The sequence below is a fragment of the Amborella trichopoda genome, chromosome 8 (assembly GCF_054954075.1).
Source record: "Amborella trichopoda isolate Santa Cruz 75 chromosome 8, AtrichopodaSantaCruz75HAP2 v2.0, whole genome shotgun sequence".
Classification (NCBI taxonomy): Eukaryota; Viridiplantae; Streptophyta; class Magnoliopsida; order Amborellales; family Amborellaceae; genus Amborella; species Amborella trichopoda.
The window spans coordinates 38,341,673-38,364,672 of NC_142343.1; the positions used below are offsets into that span (position 1 = coordinate 38,341,673).

At 38.8% G+C, this 23,000-nt stretch overlaps 1 protein-coding gene across 2 annotated transcripts; it reads right to left on the reverse strand.

The window, feature by feature from the left end:
* Window positions 1–245: 245 nt before the first annotated feature.
* Window positions 246–22,600, reverse strand: LOC18433423 (calcium-dependent protein kinase 13). 2 transcript variants are annotated; one of them, XM_011624718.3, is made up of 9 exons: window positions 21,583–22,600; window positions 20,957–21,080; window positions 18,140–18,283; window positions 17,794–17,946; window positions 11,922–12,037; window positions 11,661–11,828; window positions 1,065–1,295; window positions 748–958; window positions 246–647 (listed from the first exon to the last, which is right to left on the reverse strand). In XM_011624718.3, exons 1-8 carry the CDS (start codon window positions 22,072–22,074, stop codon window positions 806–808), a joined length of 1,581 nt encoding a protein of 526 aa, XP_011623020.1. In that variant the 5' UTR covers window positions 22,075–22,600; the 3' UTR covers window positions 246–647; window positions 748–805. The 2 variants fall into 2 exon arrangements, with proteins under 2 accessions (XP_011623020.1, XP_011623021.1); XM_011624719.3 differs by having other exon boundaries at window positions 11,641–11,828.
* Window positions 22,601–23,000: the final 400 nt, after the last annotated feature.

A 23,000-nucleotide genomic window follows, 5' to 3' on the forward strand; every position in this document is an offset into this window, starting at 1 on the left:
AGGTCGGATGTGCCACTTATCCATAAGTAATCCCACTGTCTTCCTTGTCAATTAGTGAAAACTAAAAGGTACTGTTTGGTCCACTCAAGCTATTCAAGAGTAAAGTCCCTTCCTATCTCCCTGTTTATTTGAAGGCCAAAAAAAAAAAAACTCCCTCACTCATTGAGAAAACGGTTTTACCCTTACTCATCAGTAACCCATTCACCAAGCTAAGGATTTCATCAGTAACCCATCCTCAATAACAATGAGAAAAAGCCAACGTCACCCAGACTTCTCAAACGAAAATACTCAATGCTGCAAAACTCACAGTGAAATGGCAAAACTTTGCAGGAATAATCAACACATTCACCTTATACAGCAAACAAAAAAGACAGTTTTTTTCAATCAAATCTACATCTTTCAAGAAACGTGGCACAAAACATAACCATTTTGTTTTTACATAATTTTGCATACAAATTTCATATAAGCCAAATTAACATGTCTAGAAAAAGTGATACATATGATGTGTTCCACTTCATCCCCTGCATCATTGATAAGCACCAAACAGAGGTCCCCAGCGGTAGAGAACTGAGTACTAACTTCCTGCTTGGCTAGGCAAGCGTTCCAATGTCAGGCATTAATTGATTCACAGGACCATTTAACTTACCCTGATACAAAAAGGACGAAATATCAAGGAACATTAAGCAGTAGCATCACCGACAGGAAAAATTACAAATGAATACATGACTGAGCCAATGCTTGAAGTACCTGAAACAATATGTATGGCCCAGATTGAATGTCGACAAAACTCATCACGTATAATCACTCACTTCTTGCTACCTGCATTCAAGGACCCATCCTTCATTAATCTGATGCTAAGACTGTTAAACCTCCCTCTTGAGTAGTGGCGAGATGCCTTTCTCCAATCAGTGCCAGTCTTCATCATGGCCAAAAACTCCTCATAGCTAATGCGCCCGTCCTGTGTACCATTGAAAATAACCATTTCATTTTATTTGGTATCAGTCTCCATCATGGCCACACACACACACACACACACATAGAGAAACATTTTAATGTATGATCACCTTGTCAGTATCTACTTCTAGGAAGATATCATTTGCAACATCAACGGAATCAGTAATACCATCTTCAACTAGGGCTTCTCTTAGCTCCTCGGGCTCAATAAATCCATTACCATCTTTATCAAAGTAAGAGAATGCCTTGCGAAGATGCTCGTCATTGGCCATCCTCTGAAGATGAAGGGACACTGCAATGAATTCTCCGTAATCCAGTGTTCCATTCCCATCAGCATCAACCTGTTCACTCTCATCAAGTTATCATCTATCCAGGAAGTAGGAAGCATTGTTCAAATCGTTCCTACAGTCAAAATTTAGATAACACACATTTGTGTGAAAGGAAAATAATTCCAATTTTCAACGAGCTGCTATCCTTCCCAGCTTTTAAATGATCGGGACCTTTACTGGGTAGATGGAATTATAGAATTACAAGTTAACAGAAGCCTAAAAATACAAGAAACAAGAGACAAATCTGTTAATTTTCCTTCAGCCAATTAATCAATGCTACATTCATCCAGGTAAGCAAAAACAAAGGACTTCAGGAAGCGAGGGAATAGCTTGATGCCCATATCTTGTTGCTCTAAAACGAATGAAGAAAGCCACCATTTGCTGCAAGATTTACAGCCCCAATGGGGTAAATGAATCACTAAAAAGCCAGCCAAGTACCAATGAGATACAGTCAGTGTGTGTGTGCCTCTGGTTGTGTGTTGAACTGTTGTAACAAGTACCAAGAATTGTTCAGAACTTGAGTTTAATGTTTATTTTTGTTCTTTGTTAATATTTGTCAAAACCATTCTAATTGTACATGTGATTACCAGGAATTACATAAACTTCTCGTTCTTCTTTTGATTTTTCAAATGGTACCAGAGACAGGCAAACCATGCCCCTGGCCTAAGGTCTACTATTGGTGTTTGTAATGTCAGTTTTTATGTGCAAGTTTCATTGCTCATGGATTGAAGGTTCCACATGCAACATCCAAGGAAAGTGGTGATCATGCGGGAGTTCGATGATTGATCTCGCACATAGGATCCTCCTTTATTCCATGTTTTACAGTAGGGACAGTCCTTATTGTAAGAAATCCATTCTTTGCAAAAAAAAATCATCTTAAGAATGCAGCTCTTTCGAAAAAACCTGCCCGCTTCCTCTTTCCAAGACATATTAGAAAACTCAAAAACACACTAAGAAAAAATAGCGGTTTAGGGGCAATAAGTAGAATAAAGTTGATTGGTTCGAATGTATCATATAACCATCATAACCTGGGCTTAATGCTTTAGTTATGCCCTAATAACTAGAGGGTTCATCTGCAACATTCCTCAGCAATTCAAATGCACTATTGGGTTTAGACCATGAAATGCAGCAGCACATCAGAATTTTGATAACCAGGAATTGACAACGGATAGAGCTGAAAGCAAAGTCCCAGCCGCAAGATTCCTGATGGATGCTCAGGGCACCTCCCAACACAAGGACCAAAGGTAGAAGGAGAAGAGTAGGGAACTGGCAGGGTATGCTTCTCTCTCACAGGATCACATGCCTCTCTTTTCTCTTTCTTGTTTCTCATTCCATAGATCTGGTTTGCCCTAGGGCAGACAGCCACAATGTCGGCCCTGTCATTTTTGAGGGCGCGAGTCATTTCTTTGGGCCCAAATTTTGTAGCCACATTCTCTTGGATGTGACAAACACAATCATGAAAAAAAGTTCAAAAAACGCAGCCCAGAGATCTTTTTCTCGAGGAGAGATAATGCAGTAAATATGGCTATCCATCATAGAGATACATCAGCTCAAGGGTATGGGCACAGGTATCCCGCATCCAGTAAACGGGCCTACACATGACTGCCATGTGGATCACATAGTCCACTACATGCAGTTGTGCACCTAAATAGGTATATGGGGACTCTATGGGTTGCATGCTCCATAGGCCCAGACCCCAATAGATGACAGAGAGATTATCTTACGGGTTACATACTCCACAGGCGCAGACCCCAATTGATGAAAGAGAGATTATCTTGGAGGACAATTTAGATAGAATGGTCAGAAATCCCTAGTTGCTATTCTTCTTGGATTTGGTAAGATTAGGATTAGAAATCTCCTAATCCTAATCCAAATCCAAATGAAGATAAGGAAATCATCATGAACCATCCAAATAGGATAGAAGGGATTCCTACATGTATACAAGGGGTGTGGGGTCTTTCTATAGAATAAGATACAAGACGGACAAAAACATGCCCATGAAATCGTCGAGTGAGAAATCACATGATACCCAAAAGAGAGCATTCCTGAGAGAGGGACAGAGAAACATGCCCCATCTGTGCCTCTCTCTTCTCCCACTTTAGTCCTTGTTTTGGTTCATGTGCAACACTAGAAAGAGCCCTCACGCGTCCAACGGCTTGGCTCTTACAATGTGGACTTTGCATTCAGCTTAGTAGTTGAATAGTTTCCTTCAAGTTTGTGCTCATTCCTCGTCACCCTCCGATGTGTTTGTGAATAGGAGACAAACCCTAGCAGAGAGGTATGTACTTTAGTTATCGCTTATCGAGATTTTTATCATATATTCCATTGCCTTATCTGGGTTGAAAGGCAACACAAATGGAATCTACACATATTCAATTCACATAGAATGTATTGTAATCTATGATTAGCAACATCCTCAGTGAATAACTAAATATATCTTTATGTAAGTCTTTTATCTGGCACAAGGTGCCTGATGGCTTTGGCAGCCACCATTTCTCATGCGAATGATGAGTAGATGACCAACTTCAATATGCTCAACGTCTTCCAGAAACTGAGTTAAGACAATAATAGTTCTTCTTTGGATAGTTAATAATCAAGAGACCGATTTACATGCCTGTACTAAACTGGGTCGATAGAATGTCCTAAAATCCAAAAAAAACATCACTTCTATAGATGATTTCATGTTTAATGTTCATGAAAAAAGTGAATGGGATTCCAATATGTTTGAGCAAGACCCTTAGCGACACCATTTCACAAGTAGAGGCCAAGATCTTGACACTTTTCTTCCAGCTTTTCACGTGGCCAGGTAAGGTTCCACCTTGCTTTCTCTGATACTTTATTTGTGTAGAAGTGGTGTCTTGCATGAATTGGGTGACAAAACGTGCAACTCGAGTGCTGGGTATACTAAGATAAATTAGTCGGGAAGTTTCCCAACTAAACCATAGAACATAACAATCTCTCATAAACGGGACCAACATGTCATTTTATTAAAACTTGGCACCAAGGGGTGAACAACAAGCTTAGACACTAAAAATACCCATCTCAAGCAAGTCCATGGCATATTTCCTCGAGAATATAATCATTCCTTCAAGGAGAGTCCGAACAGAGCGAGTAGGCTTATTTTTCTCAACCATAATTCCTAAACCCAATGTTCAAAAATTCGGCTGCCCGATCGCCTAGGCGAAAAGAATTTCAATACGCCTAGCCGCAATCTGGGCAGGTGCATTAGGAGTTTTGCTTCTGAACACCCGCCTAGGCGATCTGGACGCCGCCCAAGCGCTATTGTCTGAACGCTCGCCTAGGCGCCGCCCCATGACAACTTGCAGGCGGCAGAAAAAACCCTCGGGTGAGGGTAAAATATGTAATTTTTCCCACTAAAAATGGGGGAAAAAGGTTTTAAGGGGTATTCTAAACCCCTAACAGAAAATCCATGGACTTTAGGATGAGAAAAACCCCTCAAAAACCACTATTTTGGGATTTATCGAAAGATCGACAAATTTTTTATTTTTTTGATTTCTTCCTAAAACGAAGGCAATAGTTCGTGGGTGGATTTGGAGCTTCTAATAGTTGATTTTAAGAAATTTTGGCGACCCAATAGACGAGGTTTGAACCGACATCGATTTGATTTTGATATTTTTAAAGCATTATCATATTTGAAAGAGGGTTTTGATTTTAATTTGCTATAACATATTATGTTATGAATCATGTGTTTTTTCTTTTATTTTATTTTTTTACGGCATATTTACATGTTTGTAGTTAAAAGATTATTTTTTGGTGATTTATTGATTTTTTTCTCACTTGGACGATGAAATTGAGTATATATTATATTCTTTTATGAATAATTGATTCTTTTTATGTACAATGTGTCTTATTTTAATATTCTATTTTTTTTGTTTTAGTTTATTTGATAAATAATTGATTATGTGATATCTTAAGGGTTAAGTCTTATGTGAAAGTGAAACTAAAGTCTTAAAATATCTTATATATTTAGTTATTCATTTAAGTCTTATGGTAAAGTAATAGTTAGTGTCTTAGTGACTTAATTCTTTAATCTTATGTATTTTACAGGTTTGTTGATTAGGTGATTGATTCTAAATCACATTGATTGATACTCGATCAATTATTATTCATTGAAGAAAAAGGCTTCTAATGCATCAAGTAGGCCAACTGATCCAAGTTGGAAGTATGTAACTTGTCCAAATCCTCTTGACAAGAATAGGATCGAGTGCAAGTTTTGCAAAAAACGTTATCATGCCGGCATCAACAGATTCAAGAAGCATTTAGCCAGCATTAAAGGGGATGTGGCGTCATGCACTCTAATGTTTGCTTTCTTACCTCACCCGGATCCTGAGGTACTACCACGAGAAAGGGGTCAAACAAGCCTAGAGACCCATATGAAGAAGGATCTGAGAGAAAGGGTCATCCAATATCTGAGGATGTCGATGTTCCAAGCGGGCATTTCTTTTAATGCCGCTAACTTGAGTAGCTTTCAGGCTATGTTGGAAGTAGTGGGCCAGGGTTGAGGGCTCCAACTACTTTTAAGCTTAAAGGGCCAGTACTCGAGAAAGAAGTGGAGCTAACGAACAACTACTTAAAGACCCACACTGATGCGTGGAGTGTATATGGTTGCATAGTAATGACCGATGGCTGGAGTGATAAGAGGCGCAGAAGCATCATGAATTTGATGTTGAATTGTCCTTTAGGGACAATGTTCAAGAGGGCTATTGATGCTTCAGACAAGTCCCATGATGCACAGTTCATTTTTAATTTGGTGGACCAGTATATAGAGGAGATAGGGGGAGGATAAGGTGGTCCAAGTTGTGACCGATATGTATTCTACTAATATGGCGGCCACTAAATTATTGCTGGATAAGAGGTTGCGTATTTTCTTGACCCCTTGTACAGCACATTACATAAACCTCATGTTTGAGGCCATTAGTAAGAAGAAGACGTTCAGGACAACCATCGAAAAGGCACAGAAAGTCAGTTTATTTGTATAGTCACACTCAGGTATACATTTTAGTACTATACTAGTTTCATTAGTTACTTATTTTGCGTATTTTTAATGCATCGATTTATTAAGGGTAATTTACTTAACTTACGGAATTCTATGTTGGTCAGGTCTTAGCCATGATAAGAAAGTCTACTGAGGACAGAGACTTGGTGAGGCCTGGGGTGACTAGATTTTTTCACCTTGTACTTGTCCTTGAAATCTTTATATGAGCAGAAGGACAAATTGAGGTCTACGTTTGTTTTTTAGGATTGGACCAAGTCCAAGTGGTCCGAGAAAGCTGATGCAAGAGTTGTTATGGGCATTATCATGGACTCAAGATTTTGGAATCATGTCCATTATGCCTTGTTAGTCTTTCACCTTTTGGTAAAGGTTCTCAAGTTGGTTGATGCTGAGAAGAAACCTGCTATGCGGCACATCTATAAATACATGCAGGAAGCGAAGGAAGAAATCAAGAGATGTCTGGGGGATGAAAAGAGGTATGGGCCGTTTTTTACAATTATTGAAGACAAATGGAACTCCCAGCTTGAGAGGCTCCTACACTTAGCAAGATATTACCTTAACCTCACTCACTTTTACACCGATGCTGAAGTACATAGCAAGCCTGAGTTCATGGATGCTTTCAACCAGTGCAATGTGAAGCTCAATCATGATGCTGACGTGCAGGATAAGGCAATGATGGAGTTAGATTTGTATAAACTCACTACTGGATCTCTAGGTAAGGAGTTGGCAATCAGACAAACGTCCAAGATCTCTGCTGGTAAGTTTAGAACCTCTTCAATTTGATTTTATAATTTAAGTATTTAATTTCAATTACCCAAATGGCTAGATTCCTAATTTACTAAATTACTACATTCACAATTTTACATTTACATGAAATAGGTGCATGGTGGATGGGCCATGGTGGAAGAACCCCTCTTTTGAGGCAGATGGCCATGAAAATACTAAATCTGACTTGCAGCTCCTCTGGATGTCAGCGAAACTTCAGCACCTTTGAAATGGTAATATTACTTATTAAATTAACGCCATACATATTCAGTAGTCTTTGTTCAGTATAATCAGAAGTTGCAAGAGCGTCATCATCAGCTGGAGCACAATCAAAGGGAGGCTACTGAAGCTTTTGATATTGATGACACATGCGAGTGGATGGTCGATGCCAGTGATGATGAGGCTTTCCCTGGAGAGGGCTTGACCTGGGGCCAGGTTCGTGAGGCTGCTGGGACAGCAATGCCCCCTATGCGTACCGCTCGTGCTCAAACTCAAAGTCAGAGCCAAAGGAAGGGAAAGGGAAAGGAGAAGGCAATGGCGAAGAAGAGGAAGAGGGTATATTGACATTAAGAGAGGATGATGAAGAGGAAGAAGTAGATTCAAAGGAGACAAGGGATGACACTTAATATATTGAGGAAGGCGATGATTCTGATGATGATGGCAGGATAACAACATCATCATCAGATGCTCCTCATGATCCAATTGAACACCCTGAGTGGTGATGCCACTGATGCCATAGAGTTGTCTAGTTGATGAATGATGACTTGATGCATTTGTTTATTTATTTTGCCTTGTTAACTTGTGTATGACTATAGCGTTGATTCGTTTCTAGTATGGATTTCTAGTTTCCTACAATGACATTTGGTATTTCAAGCATTTTAACGTCATACAACTTACAAAGTTACAATCTCTTTGAGACTTGTATGATTGTCTCATCCGTAAATATGTTATGTGATTGTACTCATTGTAGTATTGTATTGTTGTACTACTATGTTTTCGTCTATTTTATACTCACGAGGAGTTTGGAGCTCTAAATTTGCCCCAAATACTCCCTAAGGATATAAACCATGCCCTAAGAACTCCCCTATTTTTTATGTTTGGGGCGGGTTCGGGGGGAGGGAGGTTTATTTTGGTGAGGGAACCTTGTCCCTGGGCGCCCACCTAGGCGGCCAGGCACCCAAACCGCCTAGGCACCCGAATCCGTTTTTTTTAATGGGGTGGGGTTTGATTTTGGTGAGGGCACCCTGTCCTGGGTGCCCACCTAGGCGGCCAGGCACCCAAACCGTCTAGGCGCCCAAATCCATTTTTTTGAACATTGCCCGAACCAAAGCAAGACAATTCTTTTCCTTTCGTAACACTAATCCGATTTTCCGGAAACTTGCTGCCTTCAACCAAGCGGACCGCCCGACGCCTAGGCAAACCGAAATGCCTAGGCAATTCGCCCAGGCCTAGGCGGCTAATCTGGGAGGCCGCCCAGGGCCTGTGCTCCACCAAGAGGCGAAAATTTTTTTTTCTTTTTTTGTTTTGATATTTTTAAAAGATATAAAAGGTTAAAATGAGGGATTTTAGGTTCATTTGAAACCTAAACCCACAAGAAACCCTTTTAGAGAGAAAGAAACATCCAGAAAACTACATTTTATTGGATCGAAGTGTTTCTCAAAGTTTGGAATTCGAGCAATCAAAGTAAGTGCAAAACTTTATTTTTTAGATTGTTTGTTTTATTTTGAGATGTCTTCTTCAAGTGTTAGTCGGAGTGGAGATCCGGGTCGGCAATATGGACACAACCCGAATCCAAATGGCAAAAATTGCGTTCGATGCAATTTTTGTGAAAAAAATACAAAAGGAGGCATAAATCGGTTTAAGAAACATTTTCCCCTTGTAAAAATGTTCCTGAAGCTATCAGAGAGGAGATTAAGCAATATATAAGTTGTGTAAAACACGAACAAAATCCTTGTTATATATCTATTTCTGCTACTTCTAGAAGAAGTGATCCGGGTTGGAAGTATGGGTACAACCCAAAACCAAATGATAAAAATTGTATAATGTGTAAATTTTTTTAAAAATACCAATGGGGGTATTAGCCGATTCAAAAAACACCTTGTTGGTGTTAGAGGCAATGTTGCTTCTTGTACAAAGGTTCTTAAAGCAGTTCAGGATGAGATTAGACATCTGTTGAATATAGAAGAACCAGAAAATGATGAAAATAAGCCTTGTTCTATGGAAGTATCTTCTCTAGGTTCTTCTAGAAGTGGATCGAAGTTGGAAGTATGGTTATAACCCGAATCCAAATGATAAAAAATGTATTAAATGTGATTATTGTGGAAAGGATACTAATGGGGTATTTACCGGTTTAAAAAACACCTTGTCGGTATTAAGGGAGATGTTGTCCCGTGTAAAAATATTCTTGAGGCTACCAGGGAGGAAATTAGACAATATTTGAGTTCAGAGCAGCCAAGACGCCTAGGGCCTCATCAGCACAGACTGTACATACTAGTAAGAGGAAGGTACAAGAAGAGGAGGAGGAAGAGGCAGATTCAGAAGAAACAGTGGAGGACGAGTATTATATTGAAGAGGAAGATGACTCTGATGATGATGGCCTCGACTCTGATGCATATGATGAGGCATGCCTTATTGATATTCCTTCTGATGATGATGATGACTGAAGACTCTTGCCTCTTGGTGCTAAGTGCTGAGTGTTGACTGTTGTGTTGAGTGTTGACTTTTGTATCCTATACTGTATATTTTCTAAATTTCTGCATATTTTTGTTATGTTCAGTGTTGACTTTTGTATCTTACACTTGTATGGTTTTACAGTTTACTGTTTAACAATATGGATTATCAAAATTCTCTTCTCGGCTTCTATCTTTTCTTTTTTTTCAACTGGGCCCGCCGCCCAGGTTCTGGGCGCTCGCCTAGGCGGCCTGGAACCCCCAGGCCACCTAGGACCCGCCTAGCACTTTTTGATACACTGATCTCAAGAATTAATAGCCCATCACCACGATCTCTAACTGGCGCAACAAAGCTCTACAAATCTTCCCAGTCAAGAAAATGTGAAGCCTCTTTTATATCCAACAACATCAACATTGACCAGAAGGGAAAATCTTTTGAACCAACCAACCAAAAGATGGCATAACATCCACCCAAGATAGATGAAGAGCATTCGAATGAGAAGGACCCACCATATGAGAGAGTGCTTTCATGCTTAAAAAGCCTAACCATTCACATCATAACCCAAGTAGAAATAAGCCATCAGAATAATGGAGGAAACAGCCAGTAGCAGATAAAAAAAGACAAAAAAGATTTTTACACCCTATGAGAACTTCCACCAATTTGGAAACCAGAGAAAAGCAACCTCGCCACATCTAATAGTCAAGGTTCCATATGATCCACATTATTCTCTAGCATCACATCCATTCAAAGCTTAATGACTAGAAACATCTAAAAGATGAGCAAAAGGAAGAAGAAAACTTGTGTGGGAGCAAGAGACTCCCCTAAGAAATTTAAATCACCTCAGAATTGGTTGAGGGAATAAAAAGAAATCACTTGGGAAATACTAAGAAAAAATTGATTTTGAGAAAGACAACTCTTATTTTTTGGTTTATTTGCTGTTTTCCGGCAGAGCACCGGCTTGTGGGATGCCTGCCGAACTCCTCTTTCTCCCTTCACCATCTCTCCTTCCACTATCTCCATTTCTGACTCTCTTCATTCTCTTAGTTTTATTTTTTCTGCATACCTTTATTCTCCTCTATATCATCACCCTTTCTCTTTTCTAAATTGCTCTCTTTCTTAGCCTAAACATCTCTCTTTCTTAACCTATCTCTCTCCCTCACCCCTTACTATTCCTTTTTGTAAGCAAGGGTTTTGTGTTTTATGGTATGCTTCTCAGCAGTCAACTTGTGGGATGTCATCACCTACACCTTGTGGGTTTTTGCAAAATATAATTTACAGCATTTATATATCGCTACATTTTACTTAAAAAATAATTGATTTTGAGAACGGAAGGCTAAACAAGTAAAAGCTACCTGCAACATGTCCCAAAGAAACCTCACCCCAATTTCTTGAGCAGAGGTTGCACAGAGGACCGATACCACCTAGTAAAATTGTGGGCAACACGAGCTTCAAAAATTTTACAAAGTTTTTGTATAGAAAGGGAAGTATTTTAAATTCTCATTGTAAGCAAGCACCATATGCACATCACAAACAAGGAATCTCAGTCACCACTAAGTTTGGGAAAAATAGGCCCAGGGAACACGAAGACTACTCTGGATATGATGAACATTTGAAGGAAGGGATGACATATAAGACTGAGAATAGGTCATTCACACCAATCTAGTCATTGCAGCCACATTTCACGTTGATCAATGTCTCATATGTGTGCTTTTTAAATTCAATCAATCAAACTTCACAAAGTTCTAATATAGCATACATCATTTTTCTCACTTCTCAACGGCTCTCTATGGAGGATGCAAGCAATGTCCAATCGCCAATAGTAAATATCTATGTCATTTGGTGAATTTGGAAAATAATCAAACAGCATTAATACATTTTATTATGTTTACCATGCACCATCAAACTTACAGAGTAAAAGATATACATACAGCTTCCATAAGCAACTGCACATCAGCCTCCGAAAGCTGGGACCCTAGCTTTTGAATTCCTGCTTTTAGTTCCTCATAGGTTACAGTGCCATCATTGTCTGTATCCATCATTTTGAACATTTCTTTGATATCTTCCACCTCTTCAATGGACAGATGCTCGGCAATGACCTATTAGCATATATGTTTATGGGTCGATTTTCAGTTATAAGATTCACAAAGGAAAGAATATAATCGACAATAGATCAGATTTGTAGAACCAACCCTTAAAGCTCTCCTCTTAAACCTGTTGAGCATTGAAAACTGCTTAAGCCTTGTCTTGACAATATCTCCAAGAGGAACATTTGGAGCTTTTTTAGCATTTTGTAGCCAAGGATGCTCTGCAATAGTAACAATGGAGAAAAGTTAATACAATGAATCCCACTAGAGAACTCTTCTTCAAAATGAAGTTGCCACCTCTACCGAGATATCAGTAATAGAAGGGAACAGATATGAAACATCTATGTTCTGTAACATTTGACTAATTGGCCTACTCTCTAAAACTGAACCCAGAAAGTTTGTCTAAAAATGCCAACCTGTGATTAGTGAAAGAATCCCTAGCAGGGTGAAAAAACAAAACTTGGAAAATTACCTTTCAATGGAAATGATAACCATGACCAGTAAGCTCCTGTGAGATGCTATTCTTTTCCAGGAGATGTGTATGTTGGATTGTAATTTTTTTTTTTATAATAAACTTTAGTAACAGAACAATTTTTTCTGAATAATTTCAGTAACAAGAAAAATTTATTACTAACTAGCACTATGGTACTTTCAATTTTTTAAAGAAAGCTTTACCACACGATATTGGGGTTGCACATACCACTTTGCAAGATATTGATCTATAAGACTAACATCCACTTACAGAAATGCTTATTTTTTACCCTTGACAAATAAAACTGAAATCCTTACTCTGTAAAATGTAAAACCAAAGCATTCAAAGTAATCCAATACATTTTAAGCCATATTTTGGAAACAAAAGAAGGAATAAAACTACAGTTCCATACTCATCAGATAACAAGTCTACTTTGCACCATGATATACTAGACCCAGAACAAGGAAACAAGAACAATATCTGTGGTAAACCTGTTTAAGGTACTGGTTTGAATAAGTTAACATATTGTACTGATGAAACTCCACCCATGCATATTCTTTTTTCATAAATAATGCATCTAAAGGAATATGGACCATTTGAGAAATAGTCAAAAGAACCAGGTTTGGAACAAGAAGTTCGGAAGAGAGCTCCACACACTGAATCTGTCTGAAGGACATGTAGCATTCTAGGACCATACCACTGTCATTCATGGAAAACCCAGCAAGTGTCAGCCAGACCTGGGTTTCCCCTGGACTACCATTAACTTCTTAAACCCAGGCAGGTCTGAAGTCCAAGAGTCTCTATTAATTCTCCATGAACACCCAAGAGCAAGTCGAGCCCGGTAACAGCACGCTCTTGGAAACAATTTCCAACAAGATGGTGAACAACCTCAACAAACCATAATAATCAGTTTCACTTAACATTTGCGGTGTTTAACTCACAATATTTGTGGTGTTTGCCTCACACTCTTAGGAGGACCACCTCAACCCCCCAACCAAAGGTCCAAAACCACCAGCACTGAGAAAAGAGCACTGCAGCTTCCGAACCCCACCAACTCCGAAATCTTACTTTGGGGGTACGAGCTATAATGCACAAATACTTGTATGTGCTTAACTTACCAGGTTAATAACATGTGGACACCGATATTGATAGATTGATACTTGACACTCCCAAGAAACGTGTAAATATAAAATGAGATAACTAATCTCTATATCATGTATCACACACAATATTCATTACCCTTCTCTGTGAATTTTGAGAAATGCAGAGTTGTATCCCTGCTCTCCGTGCCATAGTTACCCGAATCTCTCTGCCAAGGTCACGATTCTGGCTCAAAGTATCCCGATTCAGCAAGTCTGACAAGGGACCTTCACAGAAACCATTTCTCGGAACTTAGGAATCTCGTTTCATACCTATTTAAGAATCTCGATCCCATTATTTGTGGAATCTCGGTCCCATATTTTTTGAATATCGATTCCAACATTTATTGAATCTTGATTCCACGTCTGTTAATTCCTGATTCCACATGTGATGAATCTTGATTCGTTATGGTTTTGAATCTAGAATCTACAACATAAAAAGTGGGATTCAATCAACATGAAATTCTGCTTCGACCTCTATAAGATACCCATTTGACGTCAAAATCTCTCTCTACCCACATGTTGTTTTTTAATTCATGCAATAATGTATCCATGTGTGTGCTTGATGTCTAGACTGAATTTCTCCCGTACCACAATGGCATAATGAGAATGCAAGCAAAAAAATTAATAAAAAAAGAAAATAAACAATTTGAAGTACATATTGTCCAATTTCCTGAATAGTTGAAGGTAATTGGAGTAGAAAACGTCATTCTATTCAAATGCTTCTAATAGTGCTACGACTGGCTCAATTCACATTTCTAATAGTGCTAGGATTGACTGTCTTTTCTTTAAAGTATAATTGGTAATTACAACACATACAATAACATGGCATAGAAAATCCTATTTTGTCTGTATAGTAATGAAGTCAAGTTCATAATTCAAAAATACAGGGGATAACATTTGTATCTTTTGTAGATAATTTAGCTAGTGGACTACTTGACCCAAAGTTCAATAATCAATACATTGACTTCAAATTTGAGGAACCCTTCTACAAGTCCAAGGAGAGACATCTGATATCGACTGCTTAAATAGGTTTTAAGTCGATAAAGCACGAGATGTTGTTGATATAGGAAATTTGTTTCTATGGGGCTTCGTACTTGACTCCACAAAATTACAAACCACGATTACCAGTTGGGATCAAACTCAATTCTAAACTAATATGATTCCTGATTCCAAACTGGCATGAATATCGGTTCCACATACGTCAGAAACTCGAATCCAAATACGTCGGAATCTCGATTCCAGACTGATGCAAATATCGGCTCCACATACATTGGAAACTTGAATTCCTAAGATTTCCGAATTTTGATACCTTGGGACTCGATTCCAAGGAGGTAGGAATCTCAATTCCAACAAGGTCAGAATCTTGATTCCAGACGTGGCGGAATCTCAATTCCATTTTGGTCAATTCTAGACTCCCAAAAAATAGGAATCTCGCTCCCCGCAATTCCCATTGTATGGACGTCAATTCCAAAACAGGAATCTTCTAGCTAGTTGCGATTCTACGATTCCGATTCCTAAAACGATTCGGGTTCCCAAATGTTTCCAACAACTATGGTCTATACCCATATCTGCATCGAGGCATTTCATAGAGTATGAGAACCCTATGAAGAGTTCAATAGCTTTGTAGGAATTGAGAGCAACAAATGCATCCTCTCAGCTCAAATGTAGGCCCAAGATAATAAGAGCAAAAAATGTGTCCAATTACCACTTGTTAGCACACACGTTAATGCTTCTCATATCTTAATTTAAGGCACAAAACAGAGAATATATCTTCTGAAGTAGTGTTTCAAAAGATGGCCAAGACATCAAGGCTGCTTTGGTCACCTAGCCACCACCTTGAGGTGGGACAAACCAAATCGTCCCCTCCGAGGCCAAGGCAAGCCCACATGAAGCGAACCTGCCATGAGACAGGCACCTAGGGCTGCTTTGGCTACGTTTTAGACAGCCCAGGGAGCCTCCTTGACTACCTAGGCAGTTGGCTTGACACCCTAGGAGGCCACTTCATAGAAGGTTTGTATGCTTTTATTCTCAGTCACCTCAAACTCAAGGAAGCTGCCTAGGTGGCTTACGTGGTGCCTACATGGCCAGGAAGGTGCATTAAGTGCATTCACTAAAAATAGATCCACCCCCCATCCCCTCATAAAAAACCTGATGTCAATCTTAGTTACTGCTGCATGACGGGAATAAACAGGAAGGTGTCGATCATTCCACAATGTCAATTAAGCATTCGTGTCACATGAGATCGAAAAAAAAAATCCAAGCGAGAACCAATCAAACTGTAAGCCATCAGTGACATGACTGCACTGTGGTGACTTCCCAACAAAATCCCAAGACCACTTCCTTGCTCCCTTAGCCAATCATCCTCATATCTAAGAACCACAACCCAAAATGAACCCAGTAACTTATATAGAAGGAGATGGATGAACTTGTGAAACCAATGCCTTTCAAGACGAACAACATCATCAACAAAAGAGATGCCCGTTATTTCGCTCGATTCCAGAGAGCAGAACCCTTAAACTACCAAGTGGCCTCCAGCAAATTCCCCTCCATCAAATTCAAAACTCCTTGTGTAGTCCATCGAAAACCCTTCAGAGCTTGGCCATGTCCCTAAACAGCCTACAGATGTACAATGCATCAGAAAGGATATGCCCAGCCAAATTCAGCAATTCTCACATGCATCCAAAACAGCTGATACCTAGCTCTTGAGAATGATCAATAGCCCATCAGAAGCCACTCTATGAAAGATAATCACGTAAACCACGAAAAGAGTGAAAAAGGCATACATGTTTCTGGCCCCTTTGGACCAGCCACTTCAATGGAAATCTCTTATTTTATTAATACAATCCATACTCCATAGTTGTTGGAGGCGGGAAGGTTCAGGAGCGGGATCAGTTCGGAGAATGGATACATTTGTCCTTTCATTAAAGTTAAGGAACTAGCTCCTAGGATACATGGGAGCAAGATCCCATGTCACTAGCACCGAGGTTTTGAATTGGAGGGATCTAAGCTCCACTATGCACAAAACAAGATAGATCAATTAATAGTATATGATAAAACTAAGATCGAGCCAATGCCCGATTGTTCAATTATCATAAACCTTAGCTTATTATCAATGCATAGTTATAGTACTCCAATTTACTACAATTAATGATAGCATAGATTGGCTTATGATGATATCCAATTGTAGCCTTTAATACCATAATTCTAGTATACCACGATGTGATATGCACCATATATGATACTAAGGATCCTACAAGGATGTAGACTGAGATCCCATTTTATGGGCAGTGAGATCCATATTTCTCTAAACCCAGCTACCTCTAAGATCCTTTAAAGGAACAGTGGGATGGAGTTCCTCATGTGGGAACATAGCATTATCCCCCAGACTCCCGCAACTATAATTCAATCTATCCCATCCCCCAACCCCCAGCCCTGAAAATAAAATAAAGGTTCCACACTCTCATCCTGAAAAATTCACCAAGAATCCATTCTTGGTCTCCAATCCAAGATCAAATATTCTACCAAGCTTAGGCAACAAAAAGATTACTCCAAACCCATGACACCACCGAACATAACAAATTTAGATCAATATCAAGTTAGATGCATCATCACTCCTTCACAACGTAGGATTTCTAAACAACCAAAGCACTCAACACTACCATTTATATAGCATCAATCAGCACATAACAGTATGACAAGAATACCACCTTGGTCCACAATTTGAGTCTATCAATCAGATCAATGATAATTGAAGTCTCGCCAAGCAAATATTTAAGCCCCACGAAGAGCACCTTATAGAAAAATAAATTTTCTCTATTGCCAGATTTTGGCCTCGGAGTCATTACAAGATTTGCAAATGAAGTCCAAAAGGTATCAAAGGAAATGGTATAGCATGGAGTCCCATAACTAGGAGATCTGGATCACAACCCAATCAAAGAATGCCAACATCAAAGAGACTTTATTTTCCTATTTTTGAGATCAACATCAGTGATACTTTCCAACAGGATGAATGAAGTACAAGGATCCTCCATCTCTGTCAAATGGAAGAAATCCTGTAGAAAGCACAACTTGTCATGAAATGACGTGCTGACTGGTAAATAATTATAAATCCCTGCCTCTACAATAAAGTATTTTTCCCTCACATTTCTTTTTTAAGATAATTGCAAAAGGCAAACAATAAATAGAAGAAGAGAAAACTGCAATGATGGAATAGCTTTGTAAAAACAAGATGGGTCATTGAGTTAATGGCAGGAAGCTGGGACCATAATTAACATAAGTGACCAATAGTGATAGAGAACAAACAACTACACTTAAATATTGGTCATGAAATGCAAAAGAATTGGAAAATGTGTATGTACAATACCAAGAACTTGCTTTGCAGTCAACCTAAGTTTTGGATCTGGTTCCAACATCTGCCGCACCAGGCTCTTTGCATTCTCTGAAATGCTTGGCCATGGATCCCTTTTGAAGTCTATAAGCCCACGAAGAATGGCCTGTGCAACCCCTTGTTCTGACTCTGCAAGAAATATAAAGGCGTTTTGTTTCAGTTTAAAAATAAAAAATACATTTCACTGTAACACCCACACAACTCTGTATGTAAGTCCCCATGTATAACCACAGAAATAAGGATGTGGTAGTAAGAGAAGGCCTTCAAAACATCTACAGTATGATATCAAAGTCAAGCATCATAAAGAAAAGGAAAAGAATACCTGCCCAAAATGGAGGAACTCCACATAATAATATATAAAGAATGACTCCTGCACTCCATATATCAATTTCCGGACCATAGTTCCGCTTAAGTACCTCAGGTGCCATGTAATATGGGCTACCAACAATTTCAGAAAACGTCTCACCTACAATATTTAAAAAAAAAAAATTATGCCCTTGTTATACTATGTAGTTACCAGAACATGTACCTATTTAAACATTTTAAGCACTCAATGAATTAAATGACAAGTTTAAAGTTAGATAGTGATACCAAAAATGTTGATGGCTTTGTACCTGCAGAAGTAAGGAAGACCTTAGACATTGGTTCAATGTTAGAAGCATGGTGGAGTCGGCACCACCATCCGTGCAGTTCTTAACTCAATTTGAGGGTAGCAATAAAGGGAATCTAGATACATATAGGTTATGTGGTCTTTCAGGACAAGAACAGAGAAGATTTTGAGCTGGATCCATTGGGTGCCACTATAAAAGACTACATGGGATGATTCAATGAGGCCGTGTTCATAGAAATTCAAAATTTTGTGGGCATTCAACAAACTAACCGTTAGAACATGATGGTTAACATATCTGCACTTCAAATAAAAAATGTCTGGAGAACAGACAGCTTAACAAGGTTACAAATGAAACACCGTTATGAGCATATTAATCTAATCAATGAAATCAGATAAAAGTGCCTTGCAACATGTTCTCGATGTTATATTTGGCCCACAGTTTGGAGGAGAATGCAATTTCTACTACTTTTTTTCTCATAGGGTAGGTCACCTCAGTCTGCACAAGGGAGGTACTGACACTAGGGTCTCTCTAGCAAATTGGGTGTATCAACATTAGACCAAAGGCCATATAAAAAAGAGAAGACAATTTTGAAAATGAGATTAGGGCAACAACAAATTGTAAACAAAGCAATACAAAGAAAAGGACTAATCATGTATCATTATATTGCTGTGAAGGGGCTATGTTGTAATTGGGAACATGTAACTTTCTCAAACAGAATGTAGCAATTATGCGAAGAAAAATAACCATTTAGTTGGGGCTCTGCTACAATAGTTGTACTTCACAATCAAATGTTTCCAATGGATGTAAAATGTTGCTAGATATTTTTCAGTGCAGATCACATCTTTACATAGTATTTTACTTGAACTCATTACTCCTGACCGTGCGAAAGGTTGTTCTACTCTGTTTTCATTGTTTAAGTTCATGAGAAATACTCAACAGGCAAATTGATAGAGTCTCATTAATGATCATATTCAAGCTGTTTTTAGGTATCTTTTAAGAAAATGCTTATAGAATTTGCTCATTAGTAGTCACGGTCATTGACCTGGGTGCCTACGCACCGGCCTGGAGGCAAGATGAATGTAGATGGATGCACCTAAATTGGATCCACCTCAGATGGACAACCTTCAGCACCTGCCCCCCAGCACATCCCATAGGCAAAAGGAGCCCACGGATAGGGGAAATTCGGTTGACGCTTCCAGGATCTAGTGAGAAAAAACATGATCTTTTTTATTGGAAAGGTATACAAAGAGACTATTTACTTTTCATCAAAGGAGATCTCAATTACTCCTGTCCTTTTCTTTTCTTTTTTTGATAAAGGTTAACTTTACTCTTGTCCATTGGATTTCAAATTAGATGGTTGTAAGAGTGTCATTTACTAGGCTCAATGTTCAAACAAATTTCTTGAACTTTATGACATGTCTCAAGCCATTCAATTTGACATATAATGGCTAGGAGTAATTGTGACCTCCTTGTAACAAAGATAAATGGTCTCACAATATACAATCCTTTTTCTATTTGAATGCGGGACCAAGAGGTGAGGAGGTGCAAGGCAGAAACAAAAACCAGTAAAAATGTTTTTCGAAAAATATAACCGAAACCCAAATTTTAGGGTATGAATATACACAAGGCACGATGCATTAAATGTTAGCTGTTTTCCACTGCAGTCTTAGGTTTGGCAAATGCTCGACGCATTACATAAAGGAAATCATGTGTATTGATCGTCAAAAATTGTGTTCTTTTATCAGCTTAATCATTAAACATTGACTATTTATAGCCTTTCACTTTTTGACATTCATAATATGTTAATTAGTTTATATATTTTACTTGTATTATCAGTCAGAGCAAACATTTACATATCAGTTTGTCGTTCCTGATAAAGTAATAGTTTCTCAAAACCTAGATGCACCATGTGTAGGTGCACACACTGACACACGAACAGTATTACTTCCAAAAATCTTGTAATTCATGATTCATGATCACAGGTTTCTGAGAATTTTACCCTCTATATACTCGGTATTGATTCATGTCAATATTGAATAACAAAGGTTATATCTCTGAAGATCTCGTGTTCGATGCATGCCCATTGCACAATAATTATTTTCCCAAAGACCCAGCCCAAAACAAAAGAATATTGATACTACATTATGATATTCTTGTGCATATCCATATATGTATATTATTGTAATTTGCCTTTTAGTTTTCTAAGGCTTTCAATAATTTTATAAGTTAAAAATGAGCCAGAGTCTCAAGCACTTGGCTCGACCTTCGTGGCCAACTGGAACACAAATGGGCCAAGGATTTTGAACACATCGAAACTCACTCAAAACAAAACAAATTATGTATAGTTTTATATGTACACTTGAAAATTCTCAAAAAAAAAATTTCATAAGCTACTTCCAATTATAACAAGATGAATATGTGTGTGTGTAAAGCAGCAGTTTAAGTATGATTTTATGTACTGTCACATAAAACTAAAAAAACCTTCCCAATTTAAAAGAACCGTGCTAATTTGAGAGGCATTGGCCTACCTGGCTTGAAAAATATGGACAGGCCAAAATCAATAGCTTTCAAAGGTGAATTCTCCTTCTTGTTTGCAAATAGAAAGTTCTCTGGCTTAAGGTCTCTATGGATCACACCGTGCTTATGACAAACCTAAGAAAATAATATACATGCCGCATTAAGCAATCAAGCATAACAAGAAGGACACAAATTGAAGATTAAAAGCAGAGCCGTTAATAAAACATCTACCATTAATAAAACAATCGAAGAGAGAGAGACCCTTCAACCACGAATTATCTCTCTATAGCTACTATTTCACCAACAGTGTTGTTGCCAACCATGAATAAAAAATAAAAAATAAACACATAACATGAATAGAGACACAATCATCAGCAGAGTGAAATTGCTATTTAATGAATCCAAACTCAAAAAAAACTACCACGAACATCCAAATTTGTCATTGGATTCAACTCTCCCATAGTATTTAACCCTGTTATAACCCAATGTGTCAGACACTATTTAACGAGACATTACATCCCACATTTGCCCATATCTTCATGCCAAAAAGCAAGGATCTCAGGACTTATCACAAAAGAAAACTTGAGAAAGAAGAAGAAAGGAACTGATAAACCCAAAAAAAAAAATCAGGGCCTACCTGAACAACTTCCATAATTGTTTTTGTAACCCCAGCTGCTGCCCTCTCCGTGTAATGGCCCCGAGCCACAATTCGATCAAAAAGTTCCCCTCCTTCGCAAAGCTCCATAACTAAATGAACTGCATTTTCATCCTCACAGGTCTCCTTTAGAGATACAATATTGGAATGGATGGGGAGATGGTTCATAATGGCCACTTCTCTCCTCACATCTTCAATATCAACAGTAGTTCGAAGCTTCCTCTTTGATATAGATTTACAGGCCAAAAGCTCCTGAGTACTCCTATCAATACACAGATAAGTGACCCCAAATTCTCCTCTTCCTAACTCTCTATCGACCACATATTTCTCATCGACCCCCCCCTTTATGCTCCCACTAAGAACAGTTAACTTTTTGTTGCTGTTTCCTTCTTTCTTGCTTTGATCATGGACGGAGTAATTTGATTTCACGTCTTCTCTTGCAGCTGCAGCAGGAGAGCGGCAACAGTTCCCCATTGAGGGCCACTACCTCCTCCCCTAAGAACCAGAGAAACAAAGACTTAAGCATCAACAACCGAACTTCGACTGAAAGCGCCCTGCCCCAAACCCTAGAAACTCAGAAACTCGAACCTGGTGCTCCTGAAACTATTAAACCCTATGCAAAACCCTAGAATCTCAGACACAGATTCAAGGTGCCCCTCGGTAAAAACCTAGAAACTAGAAAAATCCAGAAGCTCCTGCAACTTCAAATCCCGTCCAAAACCGTAAACGCAGGGACTCGTGCAGATGAGAAGCTCCTTCAGCTTCAAAAGCATTCTGAAACCCTAGAAGGAACGACTCAGATTAAACAGAGACGGAGCTTCTTTCTACAAACTCAGCTCAAAACACCACCATTTCGAGGGTTTTCAAGCTTCCAAGTAATCTCGAAGTCGGGATTCCGCCATTAATGGAAACAGAGCTACGAAGACGCCAATTTTCACAAAGCGTCAGAGAGACAGAGAAAGAGAAGGCGAAAAGGCGGAGTTTCAGAGAGTTTGGTGTGAGTTTTCTGAAAGTGAAAAAAAAAAAAGAAGAAAAAGAAGAAAAAAAAAAAGAAAAAAAAAGGGAAATGGATATGAAGGGAAAATAATAATAAATAATGGGACTGAAATTATTCGTACATTAGCGACCTGCTCAGCTTCCGCGTCACTGCAACTTTTGTCGGAAGAAGCCGACGATTCGCGTTTCTTTTTCTTGTTTTTTAATTCCGGAAGATTTCGACGTCCCTAACCGAAATCCGAAACTTTCAACGATATTTCGCCATCCGAAATTGACGGTGCATCCGGGCTGGTGATGGGGCAGGGCTTGGGCACATGCTTTGGCCATGGACCGGGCTTGGAGAAACCCGCCTCTATTTGTTTTTTTTTATTTTGTATAAAGTTTATATAGAGTCAAGGCTCTAA

Bases quoted from the DNA above. Each gene is read 5' to 3' on its own strand.
- LOC18433423 (XM_011624718.3), bottom strand. From the start codon at position 22,074: ATGGGGAACTGTTGCCGCTCTCCTGCTGCAGCTGCAAGAGAAGACGTG. The intron at 21,081-21,582 runs GTAGGCCCTGAT...TTATTTTCTTAG, and splicing joins CAATTATGGAAGTTGTTCAG to GTTTGTCATAAGCACGGTGT. The intron at 12,038-17,793 runs GTATTGTACATA...TTACTATTGCAG, and splicing joins GACTGCAAAGCAAGTTCTTG to AGCATCCTTGGCTACAAAAT.